This window comes from Panthera onca, chromosome B4, assembly GCF_046562875.1.
Source record: "Panthera onca isolate mPanOnc1 chromosome B4, mPanOnc1 haplotype 2, whole genome shotgun sequence".
Lineage (NCBI taxonomy): Eukaryota > Metazoa > Chordata > Mammalia > Carnivora > Felidae > Panthera > Panthera onca.
The window spans coordinates 133,809,157-133,823,454 of record NC_138345.1 but is presented as its reverse complement, the minus strand read 5'-3'; the positions used below and the strand labels follow the sequence as shown (position 1 = coordinate 133,823,454).

General features: G+C 38.3%; 1 protein-coding gene and 1 long non-coding RNA gene across 2 annotated transcripts in view; both read right to left on the bottom strand.

Moving 5' to 3' along the window:
* Positions 1-14,298, bottom strand: part of LOC132693683 (uncharacterized) — a 189,912-nt gene that overhangs the window by 71,410 nt on the left and 104,204 nt on the right. The window lies entirely within an intron of this gene.
* EP300 (EP300 lysine acetyltransferase) overlaps positions 1-14,298 on the bottom strand; it is an 83,736-nt gene that overhangs the window by 35,018 nt on the left and 34,420 nt on the right. Inside the window, exons 7-10 of the mRNA XM_078449406.2 lie at positions 8,260-8,353; positions 7,539-7,676; positions 5,737-5,854; positions 4,683-4,857 (exon numbers count right to left, since the gene is read on the bottom strand). Coding sequence (XP_078305532.1) covers positions 4,683-4,857; positions 5,737-5,854; positions 7,539-7,676; positions 8,260-8,353 — 525 coding nt within the window. The remainder of the gene's footprint in view (positions 1-4,682; positions 4,858-5,736; positions 5,855-7,538; positions 7,677-8,259; positions 8,354-14,298) is intronic.

Sequence of the window (14,298 nt, the reverse complement as noted above, 5' to 3'; positions counted from 1 at the left end):
AAACAAACTTTACAGAAATATAAAAATTGGAAAGTTCAAGTCTTCTATATTCCTTCCTCTTACCCGTAATCATTTTCTCATGCAAATATATAAATGAGATAGAAATAAATCATACTCAGTATATCACATTAAATGAGTATGAAAACTGTGATATAATTGGTATTACATTCCATTAGTTTCAAGCGTACATGATTTGATATTTATATGTTACAAAAGATGACCACAGTACGTCTTTGTCAAGTTTTTTTTTCTTGTGATGAGAACTTTTAAGATATACTTTTATCAAGTTTCAAATGCCCAATACAGTATTATTTTTTTATTAAAAACATTAAAAAATTTTTTTTAATGTTTACTTTTGAGAGACTGAGCACAAGTGCGGGAGGAGCAAGCGAGAGAGACACACAAAATCCAAAGCAGGCACCAGGCTCTGAGCTGTCAGCAGAGCCCGATGTGGGGTTTGAGCCCATGAACCACAACATCATGACCTGACGCTTAACCGACTGAGCCACCCAGGTGCCCCTACGGTATTATTAACTACAGTCACCAAGTTGTATATTACACATCCTCAGGAGTTATTTATAACTGCAAGTTTGAACCTTTTGATCTCTTTTACATATTTCAGCCACCCCATACCGCTGCCATCCCTCCCTCCACCTGCCTCTGGCAACCACCAAACTGTTATCTAGAAGCTCATTTTTTTTAAGATTCCAAATTCTAGGGAAATCATATGCTATGTCTTCTTGACTGATTTCACTTAGCATAATGCTCTCAAATTCCATCCATGTTGGGGCGCCTGGGTAGCTCAGTCGGTTAAGCGGCCGACTTCGGCTCAGGTCATGATCTCGCGGTCCGTGAGTTCAAGCCCCGCGTCGGGCTCTGTGCCGACAGCTCAGAGCCTGGAGCCTGTTTCAGATTTTGTGTCTCCCTCTCTCTGACCCTTCCCCGTTCATGCTCTGTCTCTCTCTGTCTCAAAAATAAATAAACGTTAAAAAAAAAGTTAAAAAAAAAAAAAATTCCATCCATGTCACAAATGGCAAGACTTCCTTCTTTTTTATGACTGAATAGTACTCTGGGTGTGTGTGTGTGTGTGTGTGTGTGTGTGTGTGTGTGTGCCTGAGCACACATTTTCTTGATTGATGGATATATCTTGGCTATTGTAAATAATGCTGCAATGAACATGGGGGTGCAAATATGTTTACCTTATTAAACTAGTTTCTTCCTTATGGTGCATTTTGGGCTTTTTAACCTAATCAAATTAATCATTCCTTTTCTTTATAGTTTGATTTTATTTTCTGGATGTTTCATCATCTACTTTAAGACAGTGATGAGCTAGGTTTGGTTGGGCAATTGTCTTTTCTTTCAAGAAAACTTTCTTCTATTACTTTTTAATTACAATTTTCTTTATTTAACATATCTTAACGATTTACAGCAGACTGGGAAGACAAAATGCCGGGGGGGCGGGGGGGGGGAGGTTTGACTCCTGATTCTGCCATTCACTAACTGTGTGACCATAGCAAGTTAGGCAACCTTTCTATGCCTTAGTTTCTTACTGGTAAAATGGGGATAATAGTACCTAACATTGGGTTTCTGAATCTCTCAAATTTTTTTCTATATATCTATCATCTCTCTACTGACTTAAAAAAAAAATGTTTATTTCTGAGAGGCAGACAGAGTACGAAGAGGTGAGGGCAGAAAGAGAGAGGGAGACACAGAATCTGAAGCAGGCTTCAGGCTCTGAACTGTCTGCGTGGAGCCCGATATGGGGCTTGATCTCATGAACTGTGAGATCATCACTTGAGCTGAACTCAGACACTTAACTGACTGAGCCACCCAGGTGCCCCTGATTTTTTTCTTCTTAATTTAAGATCTAAGACCCAATGTGGGGACTTAAACTCATGACCCTGAGATCAACAGTCACATGCTGCACCAACTGAGCTAGCCAGGCACCTCATATTTAGTATCTTTTTAAGCCGTTTTTTCTTATCTTCTGTGTTTTGTTATTGCTAATCTGGTTTTAAACTCAGTCAACTCTCCCATTTCCTTTTCCATCCCCTGCTGTCTTTTTATGTCTGTGTGTAGTAATTTTTTCTTTTGAACATTTTTTTCTGTAATAACTCTCCCTTGCAGTTGTAATTATCTACCTGGACCACAGGAGGAATTCCTTTATCTCTGTATAGGGAGGGATCCCCTCAGGGTGTGTGTGTGCTATGTGCTCAAGAGGGTAGGTGGTATTACTTTAGAGGGGTTTCTCTGGCAGCCACACCTTGCCCTTCACCTTTAAGTGGAGGGTTCCAGATGGTTGGTTAAATCTGTTCAATCTTTCAACTGCCTGGGTAAAAAGGGGATGCTCTGGAGAAGCCTCAAAATATTCTAGTGTATAGTGTATGGTTACTTTAGCAGTGCAATACTGGAGGCACTTTTAGGATGTTTCTAAACATCCTGTCGGATGTTTCAATAGTATAAATTACGTTACTGTGAATATTTCTACGCAACTGTACATTACTTTGTATTTCTAAAAATGTAACAACTGGATTTAAGGTAATGAAAAAAAAAACATTTAAATTCTTACCAACAGCATATTCCAGAACCATGTTACCATACAGTCATTAACACCCACTCTAACCTTTAGAGATGCCAAAAGGTCATAATGATTTTACTTGTTCTTTCCTTTTCCCATTTTTCATCTTTCCCCCCAAGTCATATACTAAGGAAATTATACCTTTAACACTGAAAATACTTTCCTTGGTTTGTCTATTAATTACACTAATGGTATCTTCTGTTGTCATTTTTTTTCCCTCAAAACTTCTAGGCAGTATCTAAAGATGTTTCTTGTTTTATTTTATATTTTCTTCTATACATTCTGTGTACTACTTTCAATTTTTAGCTTAAAATTTCAAACTTCTCATTCTTCTACAATTTGCATATGGGATAGGGTGGGGATCTCATTCTACACAAGGCCAGATTTAGTATAAGCTAAAGGTCAACATATCCTTAGGGCTATTCAGTGCCATTAGCACTGGTTCCTGCCTTCACCCCTACCACACTGCTTCCACCCCCACGAGACTACAATTTAGTATCTGTAGACGTTCAACTTGGCTCCAATTTCTCCAGACAAAAACTACCAGAAAACGAACTCCAGAAAGCGCTACTGCACCCAAGTGTCTCAGGTTTGCCCACCTGTCTCTATACCTTAGGTGCTGTCCTGGTTTAGACCATCAGCACTGAATCCAGTCTTGACTTTCTTGTTTTTGAACATCTGCTCTCCTACCTACTCAAAACACAGCTGCTTTTCCTTTGTCAGTGGGCCTCCTTGTACACTCTTTCTCTGCCAAAAATGCTGTTCCTCTTCTCAATTCTTCTCCCACCGTGGCCCAATGAGAACACTGCAGTTAACAAACGGAGCTGCTAAAGGCAAGTGGCAACCAGCAGTTCTCCATTTTACTACTTTGAGGCCTGAGGGAGATGAATTTTGAGCCCACCAAAAATCCTGGCATATGAGTTGGTACCTATTCACTCAGCTGGCACTATCTACAGGTAATCGGCTTTCCCTGACTCAAGATACACAGAATTTCTGCTATCATAGCCTTTCTCACATCATTTAATATAGCCTGTGTTCTTCCTCATCACTGTGTACCTAACTCCTTATGTCACTGCTTGAAACCTTGTCATCAGTCAGTGAATAAGGCAATGCATAATCATCTTGGCTATCTGGTTAATTCACTAGGTTGAGAAGGCTGCTATACCAGAATACTAAAACTGTCAAGATGAATTTTTATTATTTATTTATTTATTTATTTTTTAATGTTTATTCATTTTTGAGAGACAGAGCATGAGCAGGGGAGGGGCAGTGAGAGAGAGAGAGAGGGAGACACAGAATCTAAAGCAGGCTCCAGGCTCTGAGCTGTCAGCACAGAGCCTGACAAGGGGCTCGAACCCACAAACTGCGAGATCATGACCCGAGCTGAAGTCGGACACTCAACCAACTGAGCCACCCAGGCGTCCCTCAAGATGAATTTTTAAATGCTTCTAGGGGCGGCACCCGGGTGGCTCAGTCGGTTAAGCATCTGACTTCAGCTCAGGTCATGATCTTGCGGGTCATGAGTTTGAGCCCTGCATCAGGCTCTGTGCTTACAGCTCAGAGCTTGGAGCCTGCTGTGGACTCTGTGTCTCCCTTTCCCTCTGCCCCTGCCCTGTTGATGCTCTGTCTCTCAAATATTAACAAAAATTAAATGCTTTTGAAAAACAGTTCTTAGCCTTCAAACATTGTATCAAGAAGAAAGCGTGACAATGTTAAGGAACACAGTGTTGATCATTTGTTTAGGATGTATGAAAGCTGGTCAGGCCTCTGAACCTGTTCAGCACTGGCTGCCTACCAAATATAAGTCCATATAAGCCTGTAGGCTACCATTTTCTAGGTGTTCACTCAGAGAGAAGAGTATCTTGGGCTTCTAAAAATGATGCCAGACGATCAAAACACGTTAAGCACTATGACCAGAAATCTTAAACATACTGTTTAATTACTGCTCTTATGAAGGGTTGAATTATTTTCTTTGCAAAAGCAAAAAAGGATCATTCAAAAACTCTAGAAAAGTTATACAAGCTAATGCAAATTAGTGACTTTGGCTAGAAAACATTTTATTACCATTTTCTTCCCCAAAACAGCTATAATGAAAAGCACTTACTGGAAGTCATTCCTGGTTGTGGCTGCCCCATATTAGGCCCTGGATTCATAGAAACTGGTACCATGCCTGCAGCACTTGGTAGCATGTTTTGTTTCTGTAGTCTAGTCCTTCGTTTTTCTTCTAGTTCTTTCTGGATCTTATAGATTTTCTCAGCTAGCAGGTGGTAGTATTCGGCCTTTTTGAATTTTGAAAACAAAACACAGATAAGGAAAAAAGAGGAATTACTATTAGGTAACAGAAAAAATGAACAAAGAACGGATATTAGCTTCATTTACAGATACAAGGAGAAACCCAAAGAGGGAAAAAATCTATTCCCCTTTTAAAAGTTTTTATTTTAATTCCAGTTAGTTAATATACAATGTTATATTAGTTTCAAGTGTACAATGTAGTGATCCAAAACTTCATATGTCACCTGGTGTTCATCACAAGTGCATACCTTAGTCCGCAACATCTATTTCACCCATCCTCCCCACCCTCGCCTCTCCTCTGATATAACCACCATAAAAATCTACTTTCTTAGATCATCCCAGATGTGAGTTCATGTTTGGAATCATCATGTGAAAAGCAGCTTTGTTATGAAGCTACATAGTAAAGCATGACCTCTTAAAGTAGGTTAATGAAATATATGCTGGCAATTTACGGCACATGCAAAGAATATGCTACATTTTGGAAAAGTGCCAACTTAGAGAAGAATGTTCAACTGATATAGAGAAAATGGAATACTACTTGAGATGAACATACCAAGCAGCTGATTCACCATTATTCTAGTGAAAATAGCACAGAGCTGGTAACAGTTCAACCACTTTTGAAGTTGACAGAAGGACAACCCAGATAAAGTGCCACACGAGTACACTGGATTATTAAGAGGAAAAACGTAAGATTCTTGATGACATACGCCTGAAGAAAATTGCTTTGTTATCTTGACTGTGCAGTGAGACTAAGGACAGCTGAAGGGTATCCTCTAAAGTACGGTATTGTTTGTACATGTTACGAAAAGAAACAAACAACTAGGATAGGTCTATTTCTGACTTTATGTAGAAAAATAGATACTCACCCGATTATTTGCAGATTCGTACATGTCTCCTTCCACTTTCCGGGCATACGCAACCAAGTTTTCCATCCGTCTGTCTTTTAAAGCAGCAGGATCCGGAGTAGGAAATATGGCTTGAACTCTGGGAACAGAAAATTCTACCACTATTATATCATGTCAACTTTTCATTCTCATCATGGAAACGTCCAGTACCTTATAAACTTTTTCCTGGTTAGTACTTTCTCATTTCTGTGCAATGTACACATTATGTAAAACAAAAAATGGTGGATGTGCTCAAATATTAAATGATACAGACCAAATGAAATGGTCTCTGTGGTAAACAAAGGGTCTCCCCAATCAGAACATTAAAAAATGACACCATAATAACCCCCTCTGGTTCCTGTCACGCTAACATAGGAGCAAAAAAATTATACTCTGCTATTTGCATAAAGGAAGTGAGGAAACCTGACCTTTCTCATTGTTTTAAGTAGAGCGGCCTTCAGATCCTTCTACTCTCAATTTATTCAGCTTAATAAAACCTAATAATCACTACAAAATCTCTCAAGACCAAAAACTTCAAATGGAAGGGGCAGAAATGCATAACGATTCTGCCAAATTCAGTGTCTTTTACTTTCTAACAGTTCCCTACAAAATGTTTGGCACTAGGGTTCCTGAAGATTTGACCAACACTTTTCCAGCCTCTAATTTTATTATTTGGAGATTTCGTGTTCACTTGTGTAGGACTTGAAGAAAACCAGGTGGGGAAGAAATAAATGGAAGTTTAGAAGAATATTTTGAGTTGGTAAAAATTTCGCAAGCATATAATGTCAAGTCAGATGATCGATCCCAAATAATCCATCGTCTGCTATGAGAGAACAGGTGCTAAACAACTGGAGTATCGCAAAAGAAGTTTGCTTTGCTTATTCCTTTTTAATTCATTTTATTAAAACCTTAGGGTTTTCTTGTCAAATTCCACTTCTGGTACCATTGATTTTGCATTCCTAAACGAAAGTCAAATGTAACTGATACGCTAATGTAATATAAAAATTAGTTTAGATAAAAAATAGACCACACAGCTCTAAGCCAATAAAAAATATGGATGGACTGAAAGAGACCCTTCTATTAAGTGGAGAAAAAATGAAAAAAGACTGCTTTCCCCGAGGAGAAAAATGCTGGATGTCACTCAAAGTGCAAGTTCCATAGCAATGAGCAAGGTTCAAGCTCTGTTTTTTTTTGTAATATTGGGCACATTACATTTTACTGTTCTCGCTTTCCCCTCCTTCACCTGTTAAGACCTCCTTAAAGAAGAGGGTGGCTGAATGGCTGGCATCCATCAACTCCATAACAAACAATGCAGAGGTATCTCACCAACTACTGACATGCACATCCGGAGGGCCAGAAGACCATAGAGGAGCCACTCTACCAGGTTAAACTTGTCAACATCATAAAAGCTTTAATAGGGATAAAGGAAAAGAGTGTTGCCACCACTATATTCTAAAGAGCTGAGAGAGACCTGGTTTTCCTTTTAAAATTTGACTTTTGCAAAGGCAGTGACACTAAAATGAGCAATTTTTATATAATATATTGAAAACTGCCACTAGGTAAAATAGTTCACACGCTGTTAAAGCCGTAATACTCCTACAAACGATGGTGGAAAGGCTCAGAAGCAGAACAAGCAGCAAGACAGTCACAGGAGCAGAAGCATTAGCAGCAATAGCCAGACTACAGAAAAATCAATAATACTCCTCTTGTGGTTAAGTGCCTGGCAGATCGGTACCATGTTGACATGGTAACTCTCTATGAATAAGACATGCCTATAATCTTACAGTTTGTGAACAAGATGATTTCGAAGATCCTGAGTAATATCTTCATGCCACTGTTTCCGAATTCCAGTATTAGATGGTTGAGCTGCTGTTGGCATAGGACCTAGGGAGGCCACACTGGCATTTTCACTCATCATTGGGCTTTAAAAAGATATTGTGAAATAGTTTTAGTGAAGAAGGCAGGAGAAAAAAGATCTCATTTAAAGCAGAGCTGACAGTGATTACTACAATGGGTCCAACATACTATGACAAATTTCTTTACATCAAGAAATCTAGGGGAAATTGTGTGTGTGTTTGTATTTGTATGAGGCAGAGTTAACCCACAACACTTCATCATGTGGAGGGGAGGAGGAAGTCTTGGGTTTAGAAGACTTACATGTTATGTTTTAAGACTAAACTTATTTTGACACAGCATATCTCAGGGAATCACTGGTAATGGATTAATTCTTACCACTGGGATAGAGCAAACTCATTTTTTAAGCAATTGCACACTTGCAACTTCCTACTATATTCGGGGAAGGTACTGATCACCCCAGATAATTGATATAATTTCACATAAGATTGTAGAAAGCCAAAAGTATGGCCTCCAATATACTACTTGTCTTTATCCATCAAGGATGGCTTCAAATCGGGGGGAAAAAAACAAACAAACAAAAACAGAAAAGGAATTTGAACAGGAGTATGAAACATGACACAGGGCAAATATCAAGAAAAAAAAACTTACTTTTGAGAATTTATGGCTGAATGCAACATTGAGTCAGAAAGAAGATTCGATGTTTGAACCCCTACACCTCCATTTACTCCCATAGGACTAGCACCTAGGACAAAACAAAAAACGAGATTGAATATTTTAAATACCAATACCAAAAAGAAAGAAAAGCTATAAAAGTACTAGAAGAACTTATCACAAGAAATTTGTATCCTTTCAAAGACCCAAAACCCAGAAGCCATAAGGACAAGATTTAGAAACTGGATGAGCAAAACCTAAAACTGCAACCGTTTAAATAACTATATACGCACATGTCCTTTCTTTCTTTCTTTTTTTTTTTTTTTAAACATTTATTTATTTTTGAGACAGAGAGAGACACAGCATGAACGGGGGAGGGTCAGAGAGAGGGGGAGACACAGAATCCGAAACAGGCTCCAGGCTCTGAGTGGTCAGCACAGAACCCGACGCGGGGCTCGAACTCACAGACCGCGAGATCATGACCTGAGCCGAAGTCGGACGCTTAACCGACTGAGCCACCCAGGTGCCCCGCACATGTCCTTTCTTAAGCACAACTTACGCGAGGACATAGGGAACCTAAGTGCGATGATCCCTGGAGACTGGAATCAAAGACTGTGTTTTGGTAAAACATTTTGAATACTCCTTCAAACTGCCCTGAATAGTTCTATGTGCATACATTACCTCTTCAATTAGCAATTTTAATGAATAGTCTATTTCTTTAAAAACAAAAAACAGCAATATTGACACTAACCTAGATTTTCATGCGGTTAAAAAACTCTTCTAAAATACACAATTCTATTAATATACCTCTCAAGGTATATTAGTTAAAAACAAGGAAACAAAAGAAACTTCCCACTAAAATGCCAACAGTTGGCTAGATCTATAAACAACATTTAATGGAGAAAAATGCTGTTGCTTTCCTTCACCATGTTTCCTAAATAGTAAGGCACAAATTTGCTTCTGACAGCATCAGCCTGGCTCTGAAATGTAGTTACTGGAAATGGTCTTTTAAAACAGAATTGTATTGTTTCTAATTCTGTATTTGTCAATGTAAATACTCCATGTGTAAACACTCCTTTTTAGCGAAACTATATACCTATAACATTGATTCGCTTTACTGATGGCAACCATATGAAGAGGTAAAAGAAAAACGATTATAATGTACACCAATTTGCTTATCTCGTTGCCTTCTGATGGCACATGAAAACAGCAAAACATTCTCTCTGAAGTCTCCAGGTTCATCTAATATTTCACTGACTCTAAGAAATGGCTCAACCATAACCTGAAAAGGAATACCCTTACACCGGCCTGTATTTAAGATCCTAAGAGGGAGCATTCCCTTGAGAATACAAAAATGACGGAAGTCAGAAATTATTGGCACTGCCGGAGAAGAAGTCAGAAAGAAAAAAAAAAAAGGAATCATTAACACCTAAAACTCATCAAGAATACATTTTTGGGGGTGCCTGGATGGCTCAAGTCAGTTAAGTGTCCGACTCTTGATTTTGGCTCAGGTCATGATCTCATGGTTCGTGAGTTCAAATCCCGCGAGCCCGGGGGTCTGTGCTAAAGGCACAGAGACTGCTTGGGATTTTCTCCCTGCCCTCCCCTGCTACTCTTAAAATAAACAAACAAACTTAGGGGAAAAAACACGTGTTTTTTGTTTTCTAAGCCCTGGGAGGAATCTCATACTAATAAGACCTTTATAGAGTAGGTGAATTCAGTAGGTACTAGAAGATTAAGAACATGGTCAAATACAGTCAAGGAAGTCTTATAGTAAAAAATTCTAATTTAGGGCTCCAGAAAGGATTCTCTCTTCTTGCTACAGAATCTCTATAACCTGATATCTGTTAACAGATCCTGTAGTTCTGTCTACTTAATGCCCATCCAAACTAGAGAGGTCTCGAAGTAGAGGCCATGCCCCTTTCCTATGTGCACCCCCGCCCCCGGCACATGGCATATCTGAATGAATGCTATTTCTCATTTATTCAAATATCCGCATCAATCAAAGTACCTCCAATCTATAACTGAGAACGTTCCAGCATTACAGCTAGGTCTGCCACAATGGGTGTTGTATCCATACTACCAAGTCTTTACTATGAATGGGTCTTGGTATGCTTATAAGCATTAGTATAAATGTTTGCTTAGGGTACTTCATCCTATTCAGTACTCCACACCTCAGGTAAAGATGGTATGATACAGACCCATAAACATAAATACTGCTTTTTCTAAACATCCAACAACCTGGGAAAACAACTAGCACTCATATCTACCAAACAGGTGAGATATGAGACCTTCAGAAGAGAGTATATAACAAAACCCAGGAGTTCTTGACAGTAATAGGGCCAGAATTTCCATAACATAGTTGAAAGATAACTAACCAATGGAAACCAGTTTGACAGTAAATTTCATATATTAAAAAAAAAAAAAAAAAAAAAAAAAAAAAAAGAAAGATAACTAACCAATAATGTGAAGGTCAGTAATAAAACAAGAGAATAGGCCAGCTAAAGGCAAATAAAAAATCCTAAGACATTTTTATGCTGAAATTATTAAAGCCTGATCACATACACACAACCATACACGGCATATTCATTCCAAGAGTGTTTAATCTGGATTTAATTATAAGGATCGCTTCTCAGCCTTTTGGCTAAGATCAAGTGTGGATTTAATTATAAGGAAACAATCAGACTAATTCAAATTATAGGACAATCTACAGTGTTCATCGAAAGTCAGTGTCTGCTGAACAAAGAGAAGGAAGATGACTTCTAGATTAAGAGACAAAAAGCACGTAACAAACTGAATGGAAAAGCCCTGAATGACTGTGGGGGACAATTGGAGAAATTAAAATATAGACTGTACATTAGATGACATTATTAACAAATATTAAACTGTGTAGGCACAGTAACAGCACACTGTGGTTATGGAGAAGAATGTCCTTATTCTTAGGAAATACATGCTAAACTAGCAGGATATCTCGAGTACTAGAGTGCAGGATATCTCGAGTGTCAGGATATCTCGAGTACACGAAGAAATAAAGCAAATGTGGCAAAAATGTTGAAAATAAATAAATCTAGGTAAAAGGTATGCACAATGAACCAAAATCAAGAGTTGGATTTCAACCAACTGAGCCACCCAGGCACGCCACAAAAAGTGTTATTATGTTCCAAATTTCCTGACGAAGTTTTCCCCTCAATTTCTAATTATATATCCAATCTGCCCTCTTGGTAGGATCCCCAACAATACTTTAGCATTAAAATAATATGGGTGAGGGCACCTGGGTGGCTCAGTCAGTTAAGCATCCAACTCTTGGTTTCGGCTCAGGTCATGACCTCACTCACAGTTTCGTGGGTTCAAGCCCTGCAATGGGCTCTACACTGGCAGCATGGAGCCTGTTTGGGATTCTCTCTCTCTGCCCCTCCCCCACTCATGCTCTGTCTCTCTCAAAAATAAATAAATAGGGGTGCCTGGGTGGCTGTGTGAAGCGTCTGACTTCAGCTTAGGTCATAATCTCATGGTTCATGGGATGGAGCCTGATGCGGGGCTCCATGCTAATGGCATGGAGCATGGAACTTGCTTCAGATTCTGTGTCTCCCTCTCTCTCTCTCTCTCTGCCCCTCTCTTGCTTGTTGCTCTCTTTTGAAAATAAATAAATGAATTAAAAAAAAAGTATGTGTGTATATATATATGTGTGTATGTGTGTGTATATATATATATGTATATATACGTGTGTGTGTGTGTATATATATATATACGCACACATATACACGCACACACACACAACACACACAGCACTAACCACTTGGGAGTCCAATCTTTGCAAAACATAAAAGATAAACATTTTACGTTGCTGAGTACATGGAAATATACTCAAGTAAATTGCTTTTGTTTACAAATGTGATAAAAATCTTACACTGTTAGGGGACACAACATAGTCCTGTTTGTGGATATAGTCTACCACATCAGGTTGGAACCTAAAATATCCTAAAATAAACACCATTAGTGGAAGAAAACAGAAGTGAAAAAAGCTTGTTTTAGTATTTTAAAATCACGACACATCAAAAATTAAGAAAATACAGTTAACGCTAATTTGAGTATTGAACCATGTATTTCTTTGATAATATGGCACTAGGCTAAGACCAAGATGCAACTTGAGTTACATTTCTGATCATCATCAAAATTTTTATATTCCTAGGTAAAATCCATTATAAAACTCTAATAATAACAGAAGCCTTAAAGGATCACTTTAAATACCCAATAAAACAATTTATAGTAATAACCTTTAGTGCAAACATCACTCACAAGTATAAAGTTTGGTTAAAACTAATTTCATACGATTTTGGTGTGAAGTGAAAAAGCAGTCCCACATTCATAATATGCAATAAAATACTTTTTTAAAACTCTCTTAAAGACTGCGGAGAAAATTACACGTCCTAATCATGGTGATTCCATTTTGATATTCAGTTCTTTTACTCTCTGAGTTTTAGGGAACTCAAAAATATGAAAACAGAGCGCACACCCTTCAACATAAACACACAAGATAATTAAAAAAAAAAAATTTAATGTTTATTTTTGAGAAAGAGAGAGAGAGAGAGAGAGAGCAAGGGAGGGGCGGGGGGGGGGGGGGGGGAGACACAGAATCCGAAGCAGGCTCCAGGCTCTGAGCTGTCAGCACAGAGCCTGATGCGGGGTAGAACCCACAAACTGTGAGATTATGACCTGAGCTGAAGTCGGATGCTTAACCGACTGAGCCACTCAGGCACCCCACAAGATTATTTTTAAAAGGGCTTTCATACATGGGGCGCCTGGGTGGCTTGGTAGGTTAAGCATCCAACTCTTGATTTCAGCTCAAGTCATGATCTCACGGTCTGTGAGTTCGTGCCCCATACCGGGCTCTGTGCTGACAGTGCAGAGGCGGCTTGGGATTCTCTAGTTTCCTATATCCCTCTGTCTCTCTGCCTCTACCCTACTGATGGGCACTCGCTCGCTTGCTCTCTCAAAAATAAATAAAAAATAAATAAAAATAACACAAATAAAAGGGCTTTCATATGAAAGAAAAAACACTTCATATGTAAGTCTTTGCCTATCTGGGTTGGGCCTGATGAATAGAAAGCATGAGGCTATATATAACATGCCAGAAAGAGAGTGTATTCATATTAGTTTTTAATATGGGATTGAATACAACAAAAGAAATAAATGAGGTATCTAGAAGTTTTGGTTCACAATGATTATCACTAAAAAGGCACCACTGATTGAATTAACAAGAAATAAATGGAAACTTTAGATTAATTTTTAATCCTAAAATAAAGCCACTAAAAAAGGAAAAAGATATCTCAAGAAACTAACTTTTAAACAATTTTGTGGCTATATACAAATGTACATACACAGATGATACAAAGGAGACAAAAAGAACAAAATTAGGAATTAAAACAGAAGTTTGAAAAATTAACAGGAAATAACCAGTTACAAAAATGAAAATCCAGGCCAGGCAGTAGAAAACCCAGGGGTAGAAAACTGCACTGGGTCAAGATCCTAAAACTCAAGGAAGAGTCTGGGTAACTTTTTGGGTAACATGGAAAGAGAGAAGAAAATAAGCAATCTTAAGTAAAAAAAGGTGAAGGGGCAGGGGAAGGAAGTCCTCAGATCTCTATTTTTGACCCCTTTTCATGTACTTGAATACATAAGAATTTGAAAACTAGCCTGAAGGGGTAGGATTAGCTCTTCATCCCAGTTTCTGGTCTAGTTTTTTAATAATCTCCTCACTCAATGATTATTTAACAAGTTAGCACTGCTTGTCAAGAAATTGTAATACATTCAAGTTAAAACCAACAAAAATCAACAAGATTACATTTCTGTAAGAGTAGCACGCTCAATTTTGCTTTCTCATTTAGAATCAAACAATAATGGGCAGAAACTAAAGGCTATTGCAAATATTATCCAGAGGATGACAATGGACTTCATAGGAAAAAGTATGATGCATTACTCAGTACCAGACTGTTTTCTAGAAAGTTATGGAAGAAATCATCAACAAGGACAAGCAGC